Source organism: Dermacentor andersoni, chromosome 7, assembly GCF_023375885.2.
Source record: "Dermacentor andersoni chromosome 7, qqDerAnde1_hic_scaffold, whole genome shotgun sequence".
Classification (NCBI taxonomy): domain Eukaryota; kingdom Metazoa; phylum Arthropoda; class Arachnida; order Ixodida; family Ixodidae; genus Dermacentor; species Dermacentor andersoni.
Genome location: NC_092820.1, coordinates 158,777,182 through 158,797,914, shown reverse-complemented (window position 1 = coordinate 158,797,914; position 20,733 = coordinate 158,777,182). Strand labels below are relative to the sequence as shown.

Sequence of the window (20,733 nt, the reverse complement as noted above, 5' to 3'; positions counted from 1 at the left end):
TACCGTGTGTTTCACGTAACTTGAAGCAATTAAACTTTAAATATAGAGTGGTACACGTTAAGAGGCCAACGGTATATTGCTCGTAGTTGTTAAGTTATTAGTGGCACGAGCATCGAGTGACACTCTTGTTTCTTGCGCAGCACTTCCGGTTCACCTCCTGAGACGACCGGGGAGGAGATTCGAAATAAATCAGAAAGAAATAGAAAAGAAATACTGCAGTACAAAATTCATAAGTTTCCTTATATATATGATATCAGAGCACGAGTTTAGTTACAAGTTGTGTTACTGAAGTGTCTGGAATAATTAAGATTAATCAGAAATCACTGATTACCGCACACCAAAGCACAGAATCGTAGACTATATAGAGACCCGCCACGTGAGCATGACTTTGACGAAATTCCTGGAAACCCGGAAGTAGAAAGCGAAAGTAATGATATTACTAATGACGTCACACACAAGAAGGCGGCATGATATTTAACCACCTAATTAATGGAAAACAGTTGTCTGGCATAGACTGAACATCTGCTTAGCAGAGCGGATGTGACGTCACTCCCCCACTCTCGCTTCTCCTCTTCTGGCGCTCACCTGCTCACTCGTTCGCTTGCTCGCGATAGCTGCGCGCGCCCGCTCGTTACATGCGCTGACGTCAGCACCGGAGAAGGCGCGTAAGGTGCGCTTCGTGCGTCGCTCGCTAGGGGGCTACATACCGCCAGGTGGTGCGCGCTGCGCTTCCTCCTCACCCTCCTTCACTCCTCACCCGCAAATCGTGCCAGAGGAAAGACGTTCGCTCGCTTAATCTAAAGAACACCAACGCCGAGGTGCGAGTGCCACTAAGAGACACCTAATTTAAAGATTAGGGCCGCCTGCCATTTTTTTTAAGAACTTTAGTCACGTTTAGTTATGAAAAAGTGTAACCAATAGTTTTGGAGCGGAGGTCGTATTAGAAAGGTCGTTGAGTGTGCTTAGAAACACCAAGTGAAGTAGTGAAGTCACTTTCATTGCGTTATCTCTTACGAAGTTCTCTTTACCCGGCACTGAAGAAAGCCCGCGAAATGTGAAAAAGTGAAGCAAATTTTGAACAGTTTTCCTCTACAGCAGTTCACAAATTTACAAATAAATTTTGCGGTACATATTCCACGGGAAATTATAGATATCTATGCATGAGCATGCATGTTACCCTTCATGTTACTTGGAAACGCAGAAAAAAGACTGTTTCGTACGTCGGGCCAATTCGAAAGCACGTCTTCTTTTTAGAAGGCTGGTAAGACACGTGACCGAAGGTTTCTAGGGATTCCGGGCTCGCCGCTGCTAAGGCGCACGTCAAATCGTTTATACACTACAGCCATCATCACGGAATCAAAGGCTCTCCGACAAAGAAGTCTACGTTTCACAACTCTACAGCAAAGAGCACTTTTCAATTAAGTGTATCAAAAGCGAAAGCACTAATAAAAAACATGCTGTTTAAGACACGTTTCATGCTCGAGGAAACTCTTCTGATTTGATTGGATATGCGCTGCAAGAATATGCGTAAATTGTTTTAGTAAAACGACTTGGAAGCCATCTAAACGATACTCAGCCAACGACACTCAGCCATCTATAAAGATGGCCGAGTGCTTGCTCTGGGTTCCAGTATGCATGTCGTCATGAAGCCGGTTCCCTCCTTGAATTCTTTTTCACATTGCTTTACCCCAGGCACATTTTTCAAGCGGCTGTATTTAGGTGCTTTCCAGATATGCTACACATGACACAGCTAATTATTTCCCCATCGACATTACTGCAGAGTTCTCGCTTGGGGTTCACATTCTGTAAGCTTGACCCAAAAATCACGAAAGAATAGAACATTTCTCAGTCCGCTCTGCAGCTGCATACTTTTTTTTTCTTCACTTTTTTGCGATACCGAACGTGCAATAAATATGGCGAGACTAAATTTTCTATGAACACAATCAATTGGCGCCCGAAGGGGCTGAACTTGAAACGGCGCGAACGAGTGGCGGAAGAAGGAGCAGACATAGCCAGAGCGCGTTGACCAAGTGCTGTTGGCATAAAGTGCGTGAAGCCGTAAAGTAGCCTCTTCCTGCGCCAGTTCTGTTGACAGAAGGAACCATTGCTTCAAGTTCAGCTGTGGGAACATACGCGTCGAGTGGCACGCCGACAAAATGGAGTGTTTCCTGTAGCCGCCGAAATCGTGCTGATTGTGGACGAAGCCTTGTCGCTATCAGGGGACTGCGCGCGCACGATTCGGAGCCGAAACGTCGCACCCTTTCTTCAAGATGTTCTAGCGGTGGGACACCGCGGTCATGGCGCTACTTCTCGAGTTTCGCAGGAGGCGCTCTCTTTCAGCGTGTGCGCGTGTGAAAATTTTTAATTCTTATAGCACATTCTACGTATGCAGCTATGGGCTTACTTTTTCTACTTCGTGTAAATTCGTATCAATTTATAGACTGATAAATCATTATTTCAAAACTCGATGTTCGTTGATTTCGTGGCATAATATGTGGATAATTGGAAGAGAAAGCGAATGTCAACGATTTATTTGCTTTGTATATATATATATATATATATCGCGCCGGAGCCGCAGCGCCGGTGTATACATCAGTGTATAACGACACGAATTTCAAGTTATTTTTCTGCTATTGGGGACGCGTTCTCGCTGCGTTTGGTCTATGGCTCATCTAGAACGCAACGTATACTCCATCTTCACTGATAAAAGAAGAATTAACTAGGCCCTAGCGAGACGCCGTCAAAACCCACGACGTGACGTGACGGCGAGTTGGTGCCGAAACTTCAATGCAGAATCGCCACGCGCGTGGCTTTCACTTTTGTGTCTTTTCCTGCCTACCAACCTCACAGTATACGATTGGCCTTTTTTTTTTTTGGTAGCGTGGAACGGTGATTCCCTATTATTTTTTTAAACTAAATTATAACGTAGAAGGGTAATGTACTAGCTAAAGATAAGATATGTTCAGTTTTGCTTCATTGTTACCAGCTAGGCGAAACCTGTGGCATCGCGCCCGCGATGAACACTTGGACGCTTTCGTCAACGCGAAGGCGCCAGTTGTAGCTTCGGTGAAGCCACAGCCTCCTCAACTTGTCGTTGTAACTGCTTGGTGAAGAATGCTGCCAACCGATCACGGAGAGAAGAATGGACAGGAATCGGTCGCTCACAACTGTATACTTTAATTCTTCTCTGGAGCCTCGCAAATATACACGAAATTGAAACATGTGCACACGGGTCACAAACATCATGTCAAAGTGTTAAAAAAGAAAGCGCAGCATGCCACCGAAATATCAATAGCGCAAACCGTTTGTCGTTATGGGGTACACGCTTCCAACAGTTTCGGTGCCATCATATCTTTCCTCCTGCCTATACCATCTTGTCACGCGGGTGCAAACAACGACAGTAACCGCTCAACGACTTAAAGTTCAATGCCAGTTCAGGCGGTGCCACGAAAGCATACTTATATGGGCCTCATAACTTAATGCCCTTCGAGGCAGAGCTTGTTCTCACAACTCATATTTGGCCGTCGAATGAGTACTCTTGCGGCCAACGTTAGCAGTTACGACTGCACACTGAAAACGCATTCACCACCTGCTGTGGGCTTGCCCTGCATTGAAACCGACGATGCTCTGGTACCTCGCAGAAGCGGGACTTTCGCCGCATAATCCGAGCGATTACACTGTGTGGACGCAGGGACCACATTATCGATCCCTCTTGGACTTCATTACATCCGCAAATCTTTTTTCATTCATTTAATCATCCTTATTCACCCCCATCACATACCCCTGTATGCCCTGAGGCATTTACCCTCGCATTAAAAAAAAAAAAAAATTAAACAGAGATAGCTCTTGTTGCTTTCAAAACACGGCACGTGCTTACAATGGGGGATGGGCATATAATCGGGTAGTTGTAAGTTCGGTTAATAAATAATAATGAAGCAGTTAATAAAGAAGCTGTGTCTGCGAATAATTAAGAGTTCTGTGCAACTGAGCAGTGAGACTAGATAAATGGCCGGTGAAACTTGAGAGAAAAAGAATATAAGAAGGTTGATCGCAAAATTTAGAACGATAGTAATTTAGTATAATTACAACAGGAATAGTAAGAAAATTAGGTATTAGTGTCATATGGGTATTCCTGCTTCGACGAAAGCACTCACTGTGTCAAACACGTCCTCACTGTCTTCGCGCCGTCTTCTTTTCCCTAAAGACTTGCATGCCAGCAGACGATTCTAGCGCAGCTGGTATACTTTCGTAATGTGAACAATGCGAGCCAATGTAGCTTTTTGGTGCTACGAATGTTAGATCTACCGCTAGCGCTCAGTTTTTTTGTTTTTCTTCCTGTGTGAGCCAGAAAGCATCTTTAAGGTACGCTACGATTTAAGCATGACAAAGCAGCATGCCTCAGGAACCGGATCCAGCGTCTCTGAATATATTTACAAGGTGTATCGAGCCTTATCCTGCAGGTGGTGGGAAAAGTTAACAGCGTGTTCATTTTCGGCGGGTTCGTGCATCTCGAAACAACCGCAGAATTTTTTAACAGCGCCACACAGAACAACAAGGCACAAACCAAAGCCCCCGTCTATCATTCAAATGCTTTATTTACAGAAGCGACACATAAAAGCACGATCAAGGTTGTGCACGTAAAAAAAAAAAAAAAAAAAAGAATTCAAACACCTGAGAGTGACGGACAGCTGAGGAATGCGTCCCCGCGTGTCAAAACGCTAAATGTTTCAAAAATATCGCTTGTGCGATGTTCGCGCTACTTTTGAACTTATCAAAGATCGCTCTGAAACCCCACCTCTAACTATGGGTAGCGAGATGACCGTCGTCAAATACCAGCGCGTAAAAGAACAAAAGTACGAGCGTAAAGAGACATATATACACAGTGCTGTGCATGTGTGCTTGCTTGTAAGTTTGCCACTTGTTCTTTTACGCGCTGGTTTTTGACAATCATGAAAGAAAGAAAGAAAGAAAGAAAGAAAGAAAGAAAGAAAGAAAGAAAGAAAGAAAGAAAGAAAGAAAGAAATAATCACTTTCTTCTGTATCTTTACAGAAACAATGACAAAAGCAAAAGTCACTGAGACCTGACAGAAGCTCTTGCTCCGTTAAAATTTTGGCAACAGCGAATAGCTTACACGTAGCACAAAAGTAAATACAAAATTGTCATTTTAAAACATCATAACAAAAAAAAGAATTACCAACCAGCCCGAATTTCAGCTCTAGAGATGACTGTGCTGGGAGCCTTTAGGCGATGCCGCGTGTTCACGTATGCGGTCATTGATACACATTCCAGTTTGTCCAATGTAACAGCGATTGCACATATGAGCGGAACTTCATATACAACCTGCGCGCGATGCTCGAGAAAAAATAGAAAAAGAAACGACGAACATGCAAACTTCTTAGATTAGGGCTGTTTTATGTGTTTTCTTCTTGATCACCTCTCCCGCATAATCCATCAAGTTTTTTTAGGGGCCCAGGCTTAAAACAATTTGCATATCTAAACACCTTATCCGGTCATTAGCTATTTGTTCCGACGTCACTAGAAATTCCTTCATTTCTTCTCCGAAGGCGTCTAAGATGGGTTCTATACATTCCGCCGCGTGTCAAAACAAACTAACGACAGTTAGTTCAAGCTAACTGACGCGCTGCATTCCGTGTCATCATCATCATCATCATCAGCCTGATTACGCCCACTGCAGGGCAAAGGCCTCTCCCATACTTCTCCAACTACCCCGGTCATGTACTAATTGTGGCCATGTTGACCCTCCAAACTTCCTAATCTCATCTGCCCACCTAACTTTCTGTCGCCCCCTGCTACGCTTCCCTTCCCTCGGAATCCAGTCCGTAACCCTTAATGACCATCGGTTATCTTCCCTCCTCATTACATGTCCTGCCCATGCCCATTTCTTTTTCTTGATTTCAACTAAGATGTCATTAACGCGCGTTTGTTCCCTCACCCAATCTGCTCTTTTCTTATCCCTTAACGTTACACCTATCATTTTTCTTTCCATAGCTCGTTGCGTCGTCCTCAATTTAAGTAGAACCCTTTTCGTAAGCCTCCAGGTTTCTGCCCCGTACGTGAGTACTGGTAAGACACAGCTGTTATACACTTTTCTCTTGAGGGATAATGGCAACCTGCTGTTCATGATCTGCGAATGCCTGCCAAACGCACCCCAGCCCATTCTTATTCTTCTGATTATTTCACTCTCATGATCTGGATCAGCAGTCACTACCTGTCCTAAGTAGATGTATTCTCTTACCACTTCCAGTGCCTCGCTACCTATCGTAAACTGCTGTTCCGTGTATGCAAAACTTAAAGAACGACGTCATCACACTATTTAAGACAACTGCACATTGATCATTTCTGAGTAGTCCCGAGCAAAATAGAAGGGCGTATCACTTGCGGTAGTCTAACTGTTCTTTAAAAGATTCTAATGTATTTATTTAGTTTTTCTTCTCAGCTCGATGAGCTGTTAGACCCCTTTTCGCCCGCAGTACACACGGCTTGACGAACACGTAACTGCTGTGCACGGATGGTGATATTGGGGAAAGTGACGTAAACTGTTCCCCAATTAAACACGCGTGTCCCCACGACGCTCGTTCAAACCGCAACGAATTGACTCACATTTGGCGGTTTTGTCGTAACAAACACAGAAACCGAGGTTGGGGAAAACGTCACTGGCAGCCGGAGAAACATTCACCGCACGCGGCGTTGCACTTCCACAGCGCATGAAAGCCCCTGGCTCACCGTGAGCTCCACAGCGCATGCAAGCCCTACGTGAAAGCTGGCTCACCATGAGCTGCTGCCGAGCTGGATTCCCATAGCGACCGATCGCGTCGGCGACGCAAGTCAACACGCCGCGCGCGCGCCGCGAAGAGCAGACGAACGGCTCCGAGGCGGTGGCGCCGCCGGCGGGAAGTGCACGCAACACGTGCAGCCGTCGTCTGCCCAGCCCACGCGCCGACGACGACGGCCTTGTCACCACAGACCAAGGGCGCAACGAACGGCGATCGCACCCCAAGTTGCTTCAGACCGCGGCCGATTTGGAGAACGCGCGTCTGTCTCGCGTGACGCGCTCTCCAGGAACGCTTACAAACCGGCGATGTTAAGTGCGTAAAAGAATTTTTTAAACATTCAGTGGCGATTTAGCTGCAAATGCGAGAGAAATGCGTTAGCGTTGCGTCGCACCACTTTGAGGTCCCGGATACATGATTTAAACCGCGTTCGCCACATTCTGAAATGTTGTTCAGGAGCTCACTCGACATAAGTATCCTGTATCTTCGAGGAGCGAAGAGCAACTCACCGGAGGTGACCACTACCCGTTGCACTATATATATACATATATACCTCTACCACGTCACCGGCATCCCACACTTCACATGCACTTTTTTCCGCTTATATTTATAATGCTAACGCATTAAAGAAACAAATTGAGTCCTGCCCGAAAGGTGCAGCATTGAAGCAAGGTCTGGCGTTGAGCATGAAGCTTCTCGGGCGGTCTTCAACAGCACGCGCGACGCAGCGTGCGAAGTAACTGCCGCCGCGCAGAAGAAACAGCGCCCTGGCAACTACCAGGCGTCTTGGAATGTTAGCGCGATGACGAGTGCCGCCAGCGGCGTTGCAGGCGGCGCTCCTCGGTGGTGCCCGAGGTGAGGTCGGAGTTAAATTCTTCGGCGTTCGTATAGCTCGAAGTGTACTGTCCTCTTTCGCTCCAACCACTGCATGCACAAAGGCGTGGTATGCGCCAAGAAGGTTTGTAAAAAAAATTGCTGGAGTGGCAGCTCCCGTAATTTCTTACCAGCACAGGTGAAGCCAGAGCTTGCCTGTACTTCTACTCTGAGAGAGTGCTACGACAGGTGCATTCTGCTCACAGCTCACTTCCTTTTGTTCCGTTATTGTAAATGCTAGGCTAATTGGAAAATAAAAGGTCGTGGTTTCTTGTCAAACCTTTGGCTGGGTATTGATATCACGATGTGCCATAAAATGTCTCAAGACATTTAGGCTTTCTTCAAAAACAAGTGACAGAGAGAAAGACGTCGAACTACGTATATCTGAACGGCAAAATTAACCGTCCTAAATAGCAAGTATAGCGAGAAGAAGAGAGAGGGATGAAAATTAGAGAAAGGAAGGAGGTTAGGTGTGCTACCCTACACTAGGGGAAGGGAAAGGGGAAGTAAAAACGGGAGGAAGATCGGGTACAAAAAAAAAAGAACGGTCGGGATCATTATAGTTTTTCTAATAGGTCACTGACACGTAAAAAGTTCAACAAAGCCTTGACCGACCTTCGGTGCGACGACAGTTCCTGTTGGCATTCCAAGACTGTCTGTTCTGAAAGTGGCCTGTCGTCAAGGCGTGCCAGCACGGCCGCTAGCGACAGCCGGTGCGCTCTGTATCGAGGACAGTGGCAAAGTACGTGTTCTATAGTCTCCTCGACGCCTCAGTGTCTGCAAGCCGCGTTCTCGTCTATACCGACTCGGAAGGCAAAATATCTTGTGAAAGCGACACCAAGCCACAGTCGACAAAGTACTGTTGTCTCGAGTCGAGAGAATCCAGATGGGGGTCGAAGTCGAAGGGACGGGTCCAGTCGGTGCAGACGTGTGTGCTTCAAGCTTGTTGTGTTCCATAAAGATCGTATGGCTTCATTAGCAAGCACACGAATTTTCATTGCTGCGTCTGTTCTTGAGAATGGTATGGAGTCTTGCAAGCCCACCTCAAGTGGAGATCGTGCTGTTGCATCGGCATGTTCATAGCCCATTATGCCACAGTGGCTTGGAATCCACTGTAACGTGATGTAGCGTGTCCTTGCTCGACGAGGTGGTAAGGCAGCAGTCTGATTTCTAGAACTAGTTATTCGTGGGGTCCGCGGCGTAAGGCGGAAACCAAAGAGCAGCCTTGGAATCACTGAACACGCTCCATTTCTCGGGCAGTTCATCAGAAATTACGCGAAGTGCACAACGAATATCAGCGAGTTCCGCGGCAGTCGATGTAGTCTGGTGAGATAGTCGAATCTTTGCGGTGGAGGTTTTTGCAGGAAACATCACCGATCCTGCAGACCCACTCACCGTAGTTGAAGCGTCAGTATATAGATGATGATGCTAGCTGTATGTCTCGTACAGCACGAGCAGTGAAAGCTGCTTGAGAGCTGGAGACTAGAGTCGTGCTTTTGTTCGTATTCCTGGTACCATTCGTCGAACTTTAGTTTGAGCCAAGCACCATGGGAGAAACGGAACTCTCGCTGGAGCTGTACAACCTGATGGATAATATGCACCACATGACGGGATTGTCTGACAAAAGGAGGCACGTGGTCGATCCTCTGGCAGTGAGGCTAGATGATGGGCAGGTGCTCGAGCAAGGTGTATTACGTGTGCAGGGTGTGAGACCGGGCTAGTTGGTATTCCATGCTGAAGTGACTAGTGCAAGAGTAGACACGGGGCACCCTTGCCGCCCTTTTGTGCCCCATGTCTACTCTTGCGCTAGTCACTTCATCAGTATTACGTGTGCTCTGAGCGCTTCCATGACTATATACGTCTTGGCTGGGAAGTCGTGTGTAACCGCAATTGTTTCGTTGGACGCATAATTACAGAGCAAATGTCACGTGCCTGTTATAGCGATGCATGTATAACTATGAATGGCGCCACCAACAGAACAAAGTAGCGCGACGTATACCGCACGTTATTACTGCAACATAATCCTGGTACAGCAGGATAAGCCTGGCTGCGTTCTTACTGCATATCCCGAGCCACGCGTCACCGAGTGCTTCATGGGGAGTACGCACATCTCCGTCGCAACGGAGTTTTCACGTGGTCTTGAAACAAAAAATTACATTACGCAGGTTTACGTGGCAAAACCCCGACCTGATTATGAAGCACACCGTAGTGGGGGACTCCGGACATTTTGACCACCTGTGGTTCTTTAAAATACACCTAAATCTAAGTACACGGGTGTTGTGGCATTTCTCCCTCATCGAAATGCGGCCGTTGTGGCCGGGATCACGTGGTCTTGACTTTACACGCCGATGGCTAAAAGTATAACGCGACGTGGTTCGCCGGTACCTGGAATTTTGAACCGCGGGCAAGGGACAGCGCTCAACTCCTTCGAATTCTGGAGGCCAAGACAAACCTCCACAACGTCCCATTCTGAAGTGGCTATGAAGTGTCCTCCTGGTTAGCCCAGATGGTAGGGCGACCACAATGGAATGGTGTTGGTCTCGGGCTGAATCCCCGGACCGGGACAAAAAGAGAGAGAGAGAGAGAAAAAGAAAAATCAACCGCGAAGCTTTATTTCTGAGAAATCTGAATGATTTTCCTGTGTACCTTCATGCAACAGTCGAGTGGATCACAATGTCTCCTTTTCATGAACCTTCCTCTGCCTTGCGGGTTTGCGCTGGACCGATTTGCCAGAAGTAACTGCAACGCCCTTGTACTTCGTCACAAATTTTGAGAATGAATACCTGGAAACTGATGAGCAAAGCGTGAACAAGGTGAATGCAGGAGCCAACGTTTCGACAAGTGGACTTGTCTTCTTCCTTGCCTTGAAGAAAAGTCCACTTGTCGAAACGTTGGCTCCTGCATTCACCTTGTTCACGTTTTGCTCATCGTCTTGAATTTCCATCTCCCGCATTGCCCGTGTTTTCCCTGGATACCTGGAAACTGGTGTGATCCGTTCCAAGTGTACACACCTTGCGACCTCACCGGATACAATTCGTAAATTGCAATACGTGCCGCACATAAAGTAATCAATAAACGGTTAATTAGTAAATTTTGGAAATTAGTCCGAGATGCATTTCGTTATCTCTTGCAAGTAACTTCTGCTTCTTTGGGTAATCCAGCTCAAGGACTACAATTACGCCACCTGCCACATGTGCTTTCTTAAAATTTTGTGTAGCCTAAAAAAAAAAAAAGAAACTCGATATGTGTCTAGCTGCGCTGCAACAAGCTTTATTTGCGTTTTCAGATTTAAATATAGAGAAAACATATATTCACTTTGTTAGTCTGATGTAACTATGATTAGTGTTCAGTATGAGTAAGTGATAGCCATATTTGGAATTTTGATAGCGGAGACAACTTTTTGCTATTTCATTCGCCTCCCGCACCCTTGCTGTCCCAAGGAAAATGTTCAAATGTGCATTAAGAGAGTTTTACTGGTTATGAGTAATCGCAAAACTTTTCGTAATCTCGCCAGCGAGCACTTACTTGCAAGGCTATCAATAACACTGTCAACAGAAAACGTCATTAAGCTATCGTGATATCCCAGATACGCTTCGTTTATGAATATGGTGTAGCGCTGCTAAACACGAGATCGACCACGGCGGCCGCATTCCGATGGAGGCGAAATGCGAAAACGCCCAGGTCCCGTTCATTGGGGGCACGTTAAAGATACCCAGGTGGTCCAAATTAATACGGAGTCCCCCACTACGGCGCGCTTTATGACCAAATCGTCGTTTTGGCATGTATGACTCCAGAATTCAATTCTTCGTTTATGAAACTCGCGTAATACTATATCGACAGTGCCATCGACAGAAATGATAGTCAATTTACCAATAAATTTGCATTCCCAATGCCTATTCCCAGCTCCATCGCAGGCTGTATCATAATCATCTGCACATCTCATTGCGGGAGAAAGGTGTCTTCAGCTACCTCCGGTTGCCAATATGTTTGCTTGACCAAACTTCGTCCTACGTTTACGGAGATTCTTAATTCATTATCCTCTTATCATACGCCACCGTCCCCTGTGTTCTTCATCCCATGGCACTCATTGAGTTACTACAAAAGATATCACCGGACACCTACTATATGCGTAATGCGACCTGCATAGTGTACTCATGATCATGTAAGAATATCGATAATTCTATTATTATCTCCTATAAGATACTCTATGATACCTCCTATAAGATACTCTATGGACGTCATGAACACTTTTATCGATATTAACGATTGTTTAGTTATTATCGAACTATCGCAATACTAAAACAACCGATTATTGACAGCACCATGGATAGCGCAATATTGATATCGATAGTGGAAAATCATGCGGAGTACCACACGTTAACACTGCAACATTAACTTGGCCACGTTTCCCTGTTCCCCATTTGCGCGAAATGTGTGCTACTGATGGCCATGGATTCTAACCAACTAGCCCGCCAACGTGTTTTAACCAACTACTGATGGTCAGTTATGGAAAAAATCCTGGTAATATCAAGCAAACCATTGCATAACTATCCATCGCACAGTCAACAGCGAAGTATCGCAATGGTATCGATAGTATTTCTTTATTTTAATATAGATAGTTTCAGAAATTATCCATACTACTACTGACAGTAATTTTACTGGTAGTAGTGGTTCACTAGTACTGAATAGTACTAGTGACATATATTCCGCCCATTGCCAGAATGCGTATACGCGTATACGTCCTTTAACGCACGCGTCTTGAATAATTTAACAGGCGAAGCATGCAACACTGCATAAATAATCTTGAGGTTTATGTGCCATTCCATTGGAAGTTAGTGATAAGTTTCTATCTTTTCATCGACAAATAACGTGTACGTATAAAAATGATTTATCCCGAGTTTAACAGGCACAGAAGTAACGACCTAATGAAATCCTGCTTCCGCTCTCGTGCGTGTGCGTTAAAAAGAAAATGAATCAACAATGCCACACGAACTGATAAGCGCTGTCATTCTTTTCGAGGTTATCGTATAACGAGAAAAATAACTTCCGCTTACCGAAGAGTCAAAAGCAAGCAGGCTATGGCGCTCGCTGTTCGAATAAAAATTACATAATTTAACGCCACGAGGCAGCCAATTAGCGGCCTATGGCAGACGCCGTAATGCAGCGCTCCGGATTAATTATTAGGGATTAGTTATTAGGGATTATTATAATTATGGGGTGGAGCGCCCCGGATTGATTTCAACCAACTGGCGTTCGTTACCACGCGCCCAAATCACTGTCCACAAAAATTACTCGTGCTCCAAAAGAATGCATTGCGCTCCACTGCAAACGTCGAATTAAATGCTTATACTTCGCGTTTCTTTAAAAAATTTAAACACCCGCCGCGGTTGCTCAGTGGCTATGGCGTTGGGCTGCTGAGCACGATCGAGGTCGCGGGATCGAATCCCGGCCACGGCGGCCGTATTTCGATGGGGGCGAAATGCGAAAACACCCGTGGTACTTAGATTTGGGTGCACGTTAAACAACCCCAGGTGGTCAAAATTTCCGGAGTCCTCCACTACGGCGTGCCTCATAATCAGAAAGTGGTTTTGGCACGTAAAACCCCCGCAATTTAATTTAAGTGGTCCTTCGTATTCCGCTCCCGCGTGGGAATGCGGCCCACAACTTGTGCTCAGCGGCGGAAAGTCGTAGCCACCGAAACACAGCGCCGCCGAGAACGAAGGAATGTGTGGTATCAGTAGTATCAAGACCATATTGTAGAATGACGGGGCGTATAAGCAGAATGCGTGTAAAGCATCATCATCAGCCTGGCTACGCCCAGTGCAGGGCAAAGGCCTCTCCCATACTTCTGCAACTACCCCGGTCATGTGCTAATTGTGGCCATGTTGTCCCTGCAAACTTCTTAATCTCATCCGCCCACCTAACTTTCCGCCGCCCCCTGCTACGCTTCCCTTCCCTTGGAATCCACTCCGTAACCCTTAATGACCATCGGTTATCTTCCCTCCTCATTACATGTCCTGCCCATGCCCCATTTCTATTTCTTGATTTCAACTAAGATGTCATTAACTCGCGTTTGTTCCCTCACCCAATCTGCTCTTTTCTGATCCCTTAACGTTACACCCATCATTCTTCCTTCCATAGCTCGTTGCGTCGTCCTCAATTTAAGTGGAACCCTTAAGTAGAAAGCAGAGCGAAGTATATAGCGGTATACCGGTCGTGTTGCTGCCCGGCTCTGCAAGAGCGCTCCGCAAGTCGAATTCTGCTTTATGGCGATGAGAGTTAAAAGCGGCAACTCGTAGAGCGTCCCATTTTGCAAAAAAAAAAGAAGAAGAAGAAGAAATAAACCTCGCCGAGTGACTTCGATAGTCTATGATGTAAATGCACTTTGTTTGATCGTTTATTTTGTTTCGGTTATACGCGAAAGGGTGCCACTTTTTGTTTGAAGTATGCGACATGATATTGCGCGCATCGCTTTGTTGTCATGGATTTGTACGTTTGTGTGAAAATTGGCGTTTGTTCGTGCATTCTGATATTCCTTTTTGTCTGAGCTCGTACGCTTGTACTGTTTGCCTTTTTTTTTTAGGTCATGTATTTGTATCAGGGAGGCCAGAGTACGTTAAGCTGGAAGCCTATAGCTTTTTTTCTCTGCCTCCCACATCCTTAGGATGGAAAATAAAGTTATTATTATTATTATTATTATTAATATTATTGTTATTATTATTATTATTATTATTATTATTATTATTATTATTATTATTATTATTATTATTATTATTATTATTATTATTATTATTATTAAGACGTGGACGATATAGATCAAGACGAGACATACATAGCGCAATTGTCAAACCGATTCGCCCAACTTGGTGAGCTGCTAGGCAATTAAGTGTTCATGGAGATTTCGGGGTATATTACTGGACAATTTTCTGAGCGCATCATTTTTGGTACGCTGAGCTTGATATCTTATACCGCTGATTTAAGCTCAAGAGACTTATCTCAAAACACACAGTAGCGTTTCTGACACGCCAGAACGAAGTTTCGAGGTGTGGATAGCTCAGCAAACCAATTAATAATTAATTAGTTACTACACTAATTAACCTTTTACATTACATAGCTTTATTTGTACGTAGGTACACTCCAATGCCATTATTAATGTGATCGAGTTCCAATTTTTATTGATGTGGAACGGTGTCAGCTTGCTATGACGTCACGAATTTTGACGGCGTCTGTTTGGCCTAGTTATTCTTTTTATTTCAAAAGTTGCACTTTATTGTATTGTAATAAATCCAAAGACAGAACTTAGCAAATATCAACATCTATTGAGCCACAACGGCCAATCCGCCGTGGTTGCTTCGTGGCTTTGGCGTTGCGCTGCTAAGCACGAGGTCGCGGGTTCACATCCCGGCCCCGGCGGCCGCATTTCAATAAGGGCGAAATGCAAAAACACCCGTGTGCTTAGATTTAGGTGCACGTTAAAGAACCCCAGGGGGTCAAAACTAATCCGCAGTACCCCACTACGGCATGCCTCATTATCAGATCGGGGTTTTGGCACGTAAGACCCCATAATTTAATTTAGCCGCAACGGCCCAAGTACGAAAAATGCCTTGAAATCCATGACACAACACTGACGTACCGATTCTGGTGTCCTGGCGTGAAACTCAAAAGGAAGGAAAATTTGTCCTTGATTTTACCATCCAATAATGAGCTTATTACCGTGACATTAACCGGAAATAGAGCTTCGGATGGATATTTCATCAATTTAGGCTAATTAACTGTTTAACTTTATGGGCCGTTTAAGCTTTCCAGGTTAAACAGTGACACAGTAGAACCGATAGCGATGCACCATTGTTTTACATGATTTAAGAGTCGTTCCACTCAATAACTGCAACGTGCTTGAGCACTATGGCTCTACCTCGGAAGTACCAATAAATGCTGCAGCCGAGTTACGAGAAAATCACTACGATAGCGAAATGCGAGGTGTTTACTTTGTTACATACCTGAGTGTGCGCCCTGAAGCCTTTTACGACGAAGAGGCACCGGGTCCGCGATAGTGATCAACTGCAGCACTTGATGACTGTGTATGCGAGCGGAGCTGCCCTTGAAGCTATCTTATCGGCGTCTGATTAAGCGCACGCGGTGTATACTGCTCGCATCCTTCGCCACCACTGTTGTCACGATAACGGGCACGCTCATATTGTCGCAAGGCTGACGCTACGCCGCGCAACCCCTAACACCCAATCCGTGCACTCCATTTGCGCTGAATCTAGTGTTCGATCGATGTTTGTGGTCGTCTCTTTGTTGTTGCGACGCCCATATCCTTTCGCGCCATTCGTTCGTACTCTTTTCCTTCACGAGACTCCACGACATGCATGTTACTGCAGAGCCAATGCCACTGTTGCAATCAGCGTCAGACGAAACTCACCTTTTAAGTTTTCAGTGAAATGATCGATGTGCAGATATGCACATGATGCGTGCAATTCTATTTTACTCGCTAGTACGGTGCAAGTTCTTCGTCCCATCACGGAAGTTTTGTGTAATTTGGCTCCGCGGTAACGTGCTCGTAACTGTTTGTGTATTGCATCGCGTTTTGCAGCTATAGCATACAACGAATGCGTGCCTGGCCGACATGACGCGGACGCCCCCAGCATTCGACCCACTTGACCACGGATTACACGGTCTCCTGGTTCGACACAGTTTGCAAGTTGATTTCCGTTAATTCGGCCCCTGCGGGGACCGTAAAAATTTGTGTCGAATTATCCGAAAGGTCGAATTAGCAAGCGACAGTCAAAATGATACTTTTTCACTGTTTGATGCAGTCTGTCGTCGTCAGACTACCTCAATACAGTATCAGAATAACTTATACACGTCGTCGTCGGTCAGTCGCCCAAAGACCTCAACACCGGCGACGGCGTTGCCAAAAGTCTTCAAAAGAGACATCGCCCAGGGGTACAGAACGAGTCAGCACAGTAGGATGGGTTGCTGCGGTCACTGTCGTCGCCCAGAGACTCAGTAGCGCGCTCTGCTGAATCTCTCGTGTTTTCAAGCATTTAGTAACCGCTGCGAGCGTCAGGGAGCGCCGGTGGCGGTCGAATTAACCGAAGCGACGTGCTTTCACGGTCGAATTAAACCAGCTTTTCCTTAAATAGCCAATGAATGGTTTCTCGTCGCCGCGAATTTTAGGCGCGTTCGAAATAACAGAGAAGTCGAATTAACCGAGGTCTAATTAACGGGCGCCGACAGTATTACACTATATCCGGGATCGGCCCACCTTTACTTGATCAGAGACAGACCGAAGAGAAGCACCGAACCCGGCGGAAGGAAAGGAAAGCTTCGCTTTCATTGATCAAGCTAATTATACGCCTGAATGCGCATGTTTGTTGCAGAAATGATATTTGAGTATCATTTGTTGTCTCATTCTGTAATTCCTCAGAGAACCGAGCAGGTCGCTAGTACAACTGTAGGGGTAATACGGAAAGCTATGCAGGTCTATTCGTCGTATTTTTATAGGGCGCCCCACCTAACTACATAGCGAAGCCGTTCAAAGAAAATATAATTATTTAAAAAACACGGTGCAAGATAAGATTTACAAGAACTACAATGTTCGCTCTTCGGACCTCTGACGACCTAATACCGTAGGTCTTATCATTGTATCTTGCGCCATTATTTTTTTGTCACTTAGACTGGCTTGGCTGACGCTAGCTGTAACACAGAGTATGGTGCGTGTTTTTAAAGCTATACACTTATATTTATTTTCAGAAAAAAAGCTAAGAGCGTAGCGAACGTCGGTTCTCTTTTTTTTTTTTTTTTTGCAGAAGAGTTCCAAAGCGTGCGGACATACTCTCCCGCAAGCAACGTAAGTTCCAGAAGACTAATTAACGAATACTTGTTAATGAACTTGCTTATTAGAACGTTGGGAAAATCGTTTACGTGGCAACTTCATAGGCAGTGACAGTTTAATGCACCCCATTTTTTTCATTTTGCATATAGCACTTGAAATATTCGTCACCGAATTTCAACACTCAATCCAGACAATAAAGGAACCCAAGCACGCCGGCAGCGCAAAAAAAAAAGAAAAGGCGGCCCTGCTATCGGGTCAGCATGCAGAACTGCTTACTATACGACCTGTGTGCGCCCATAAAAGGTGTCAGTCTAGCTGGCGCCTCGTCCCATTTCGGCTTCTCAAACGCATTTAAAGAGCAGATGGGGATCAAACATGTGAGGACTTCTTTTAACGACACTATTCAACCATGCACCTGTCAGAATGTCGGCATGAGGGAGCGCAATGTCGCTCATACTCTTTCGGAAAAGTACGCAGATGCCCTGGCTTATGTCCTGCACTGTCAAGACGCTGCTATAATAGTGCGCGGTGTCAGATGCCTGCGCACGTTGCATGTTGGGCCAATAAAGGGGCAATAACGGTAGCGGTGAAAACATTCCCGCCGGGGCAGAAGCATCAGCTGGGAGATAAAGAGGCCGCTGTGTTCCCCAGCAATTCAGCCTCACGAGAGAAGTGTTATATTGCGAGTAGCCATAACGTTTACCGCCGGAACAACAGAAAACATACTTCACCAGCATTCGGACGGCTCGTTTTTTTATTCCTGCGCCCTTTCGCTAAATATTATGCCCCTCCTGTATACTGAGGAGGCCACGGGAGTCGCGGAGTGAGGGGCAATGAACCTCTGGCCCTATGCCCCGGCATATGACTCAAAGAATGGTCCGCGGATACTCCTCCAAAAATGCAGCAATGTTTATAAGCTCGCGACGACTTCCGTGACTCCTCCTAACGATTTCCTTTGGCATTCCGTGATTCTACAATCGCGCGCGGAGCTGAATGCACGCGATTCCCTTTCCACTCCCTCGCCCACCCTCTCCGTCATCACGCCATTCCCTTTCCACTCACTCGCCCACCCTCTCCATCATCACGCCATACCCTTTCCACTGACTCACCCACCCTTTCCGTCATCACGCCATTCCCTTTCCACTCCCTCGCCCACCCTTCTCCTCACCACAAGTTTTCCTTCTTGCTCACGCACTCTCTTCTTTACATCACTCTCGGCACATTTCTTCTCGCACACGCTTGCACCAGAGGTTCGCCGGGACTGCATCACCGCAAGAGGGCTAACACTTTCATATGCAGGCAACAAAAGCGGTAGCATCCGCTGCTTTCAACCTTGGAGTTATAGTCATATTCATCACATGGCAGCATAGGAATAAACAACGATTGTTTATCACACCAAATGCCGCGTAAGCTGGAGCACCGGGTATAAGCGGCACTTGCGGTTAAACCACCGGTTCGTTCACACCAATGTTGTTTTGGATGCTTTTTTGCCAATGCTTTTTTCCCAGTGCATGTATTCAATTACCTTTCGTCAGACTCTAGCCTTTAACAGCCTTCGCAAGGCGTGCTGCCAGTTGTTATTCTGCCATACGAGACGAGATTTCGCCAGACTCCCGACTTCAGCAACATTCGCAAGGTGTACGTCCAATGATGATTTTTCCTGACCAGACGAGATTTCGTCAGAATCTGGATTTCCCTGAAACTTTACAAGGCATATTCATTCATTCACAAAACTTTATTCGAGTCCTGAAGCCCGGTCTTTTCAGACTGAGGCGGGCCGCGTTCACGTCGGCACCATCAGGCCGAGCCTTATGGCGCCATCGTGGACTCTCTGGACAGCCCGTAGCATATGGCCAAGTACGGTTGCTTTAGAACGGGCGATATTTGATCAGACTCTCGACTTCAACAACCTTCACGAGGCGTACGGTCAAATCGAAATTTTGCCAGACCGTACGATATATTTCGTCAGACTCGCGACTTCAACAACATTCGCAAGGCCAATCACAATACTCCTCGACCAGAAGAGATTTTATTAGACACCGGACTTCCTCTAACTTCGCAAGACGTACGGACAATTTGGCTCTTCCCTACCAGGTGAGATTTCGTCAGACTCTCGACTTCATCTGCCTTCGCAAGGCGCACGGCCAAGTAAATTGTTCTGTGGTAATAGACGAGGTTTCGTCAGACTCTCCACTTCCTGAACCATCACGCGGTAGATGGGTAAATTATAATTCTTCCCGGCCAGATGAAATTTCTTCAGAATCTCGGCTTCATAAAACTTCTCGTGGCGTACGGCTCATTATTATACTGCCAGACCACAGAGATTTCGTCAGACACTTGTTCGTCAACCTTCGCCTGTCCTTGTGGAACGGTTATACCGTCAGGATGTATTCGTGACAGGCAGTGTGACAACTCTTATTTGACTTACATTTCTTCATGTCTTCTTATTTATTTTAAATGTACCACCCCCTTCTTGGCCAATCCCCCGTTGTGGGCATGCGTCATAATATATAAATCATCACCATCAACACGCGGCGGTAATTTCAGTGAGCTAGTTGGCATTGCCACAGTGGAAGTAACAAGCCCCATTAATTGTGGACTTAGGGTTAGATCACCGTCTTGCTGCACTAGGGGTTCGAGGTTCGATCCCAGCATCGGCCACGTTATTCCAACGCGAAACTTTCTTTGCCTACTTTCGCGGTCTTCGCGAGGCCGCCTTAGCCGGGTGCTGTTGGGTCTGTCGCTATCTCGGTGGATGTATTTGTGGATGTATATACGATATCTATAGCGATATCTATAGCTGCTCCACAGCAACCGTAGTCCTCCATAAAGAAAGCAACAAAATCTCAATAAAGAAAGGCTTCAGGCAGGGAGATACGATCTCTCCAATACTACTCACAGCGTGTTTACAGGAGGCATTCAGAGACCTGGATTGGGAAGAATTGGGGATAAGAGTCAATGGAGAATAACTTAGTAACTTGCGATTCGCTGATCATATTACCTTGCTTAGTAACTCAGGGGACCAATTGCAATGCATGCTCACTGAACTGGAGAGGCAAAGCAGAAGGGTGGGTCTAAAAATTAATCTGCAGAAAACTAAAGTAATGTTTAACAGTCTCGGAAGAGAACAGCAGTTTACGATAGGTAGCGAGGCACTGGAAGTGGTAAGGGAATACATCTACTTAGGACAGGTAGTGACCGCGGATCCAGAACATGAGACTGAAATAACC

At 45.9% G+C, this 20,733-nt stretch overlaps 1 protein-coding gene across 2 annotated transcripts in view; it reads right to left on the bottom strand.

Moving 5' to 3' along the window:
- LOC126533427 (equilibrative nucleoside transporter 2-like) overlaps positions 1-15,720 on the bottom strand; it is a 71,429-nt gene extending 55,709 nt beyond the window's left edge. Inside the window, exon 1 of one of the 2 annotated variants that reach the window (XM_050180594.3) lies at positions 15,663-15,720. Coding sequence is in view for 1 of the 2 variants with exons in the window: in XM_050180591.2 (XP_050036548.1) it covers positions 6,792-6,820 (29 nt within the window). In the remaining variant the exon portion in view is untranslated. Of the gene's footprint in view, positions 1-6,791; positions 6,834-15,662 lie in introns of those variants that run through there. The other variant, XM_050180591.2, reaches the window with a different exon arrangement.
- Between the last annotated feature and the right edge of the window lie 5,013 nt (positions 15,721-20,733).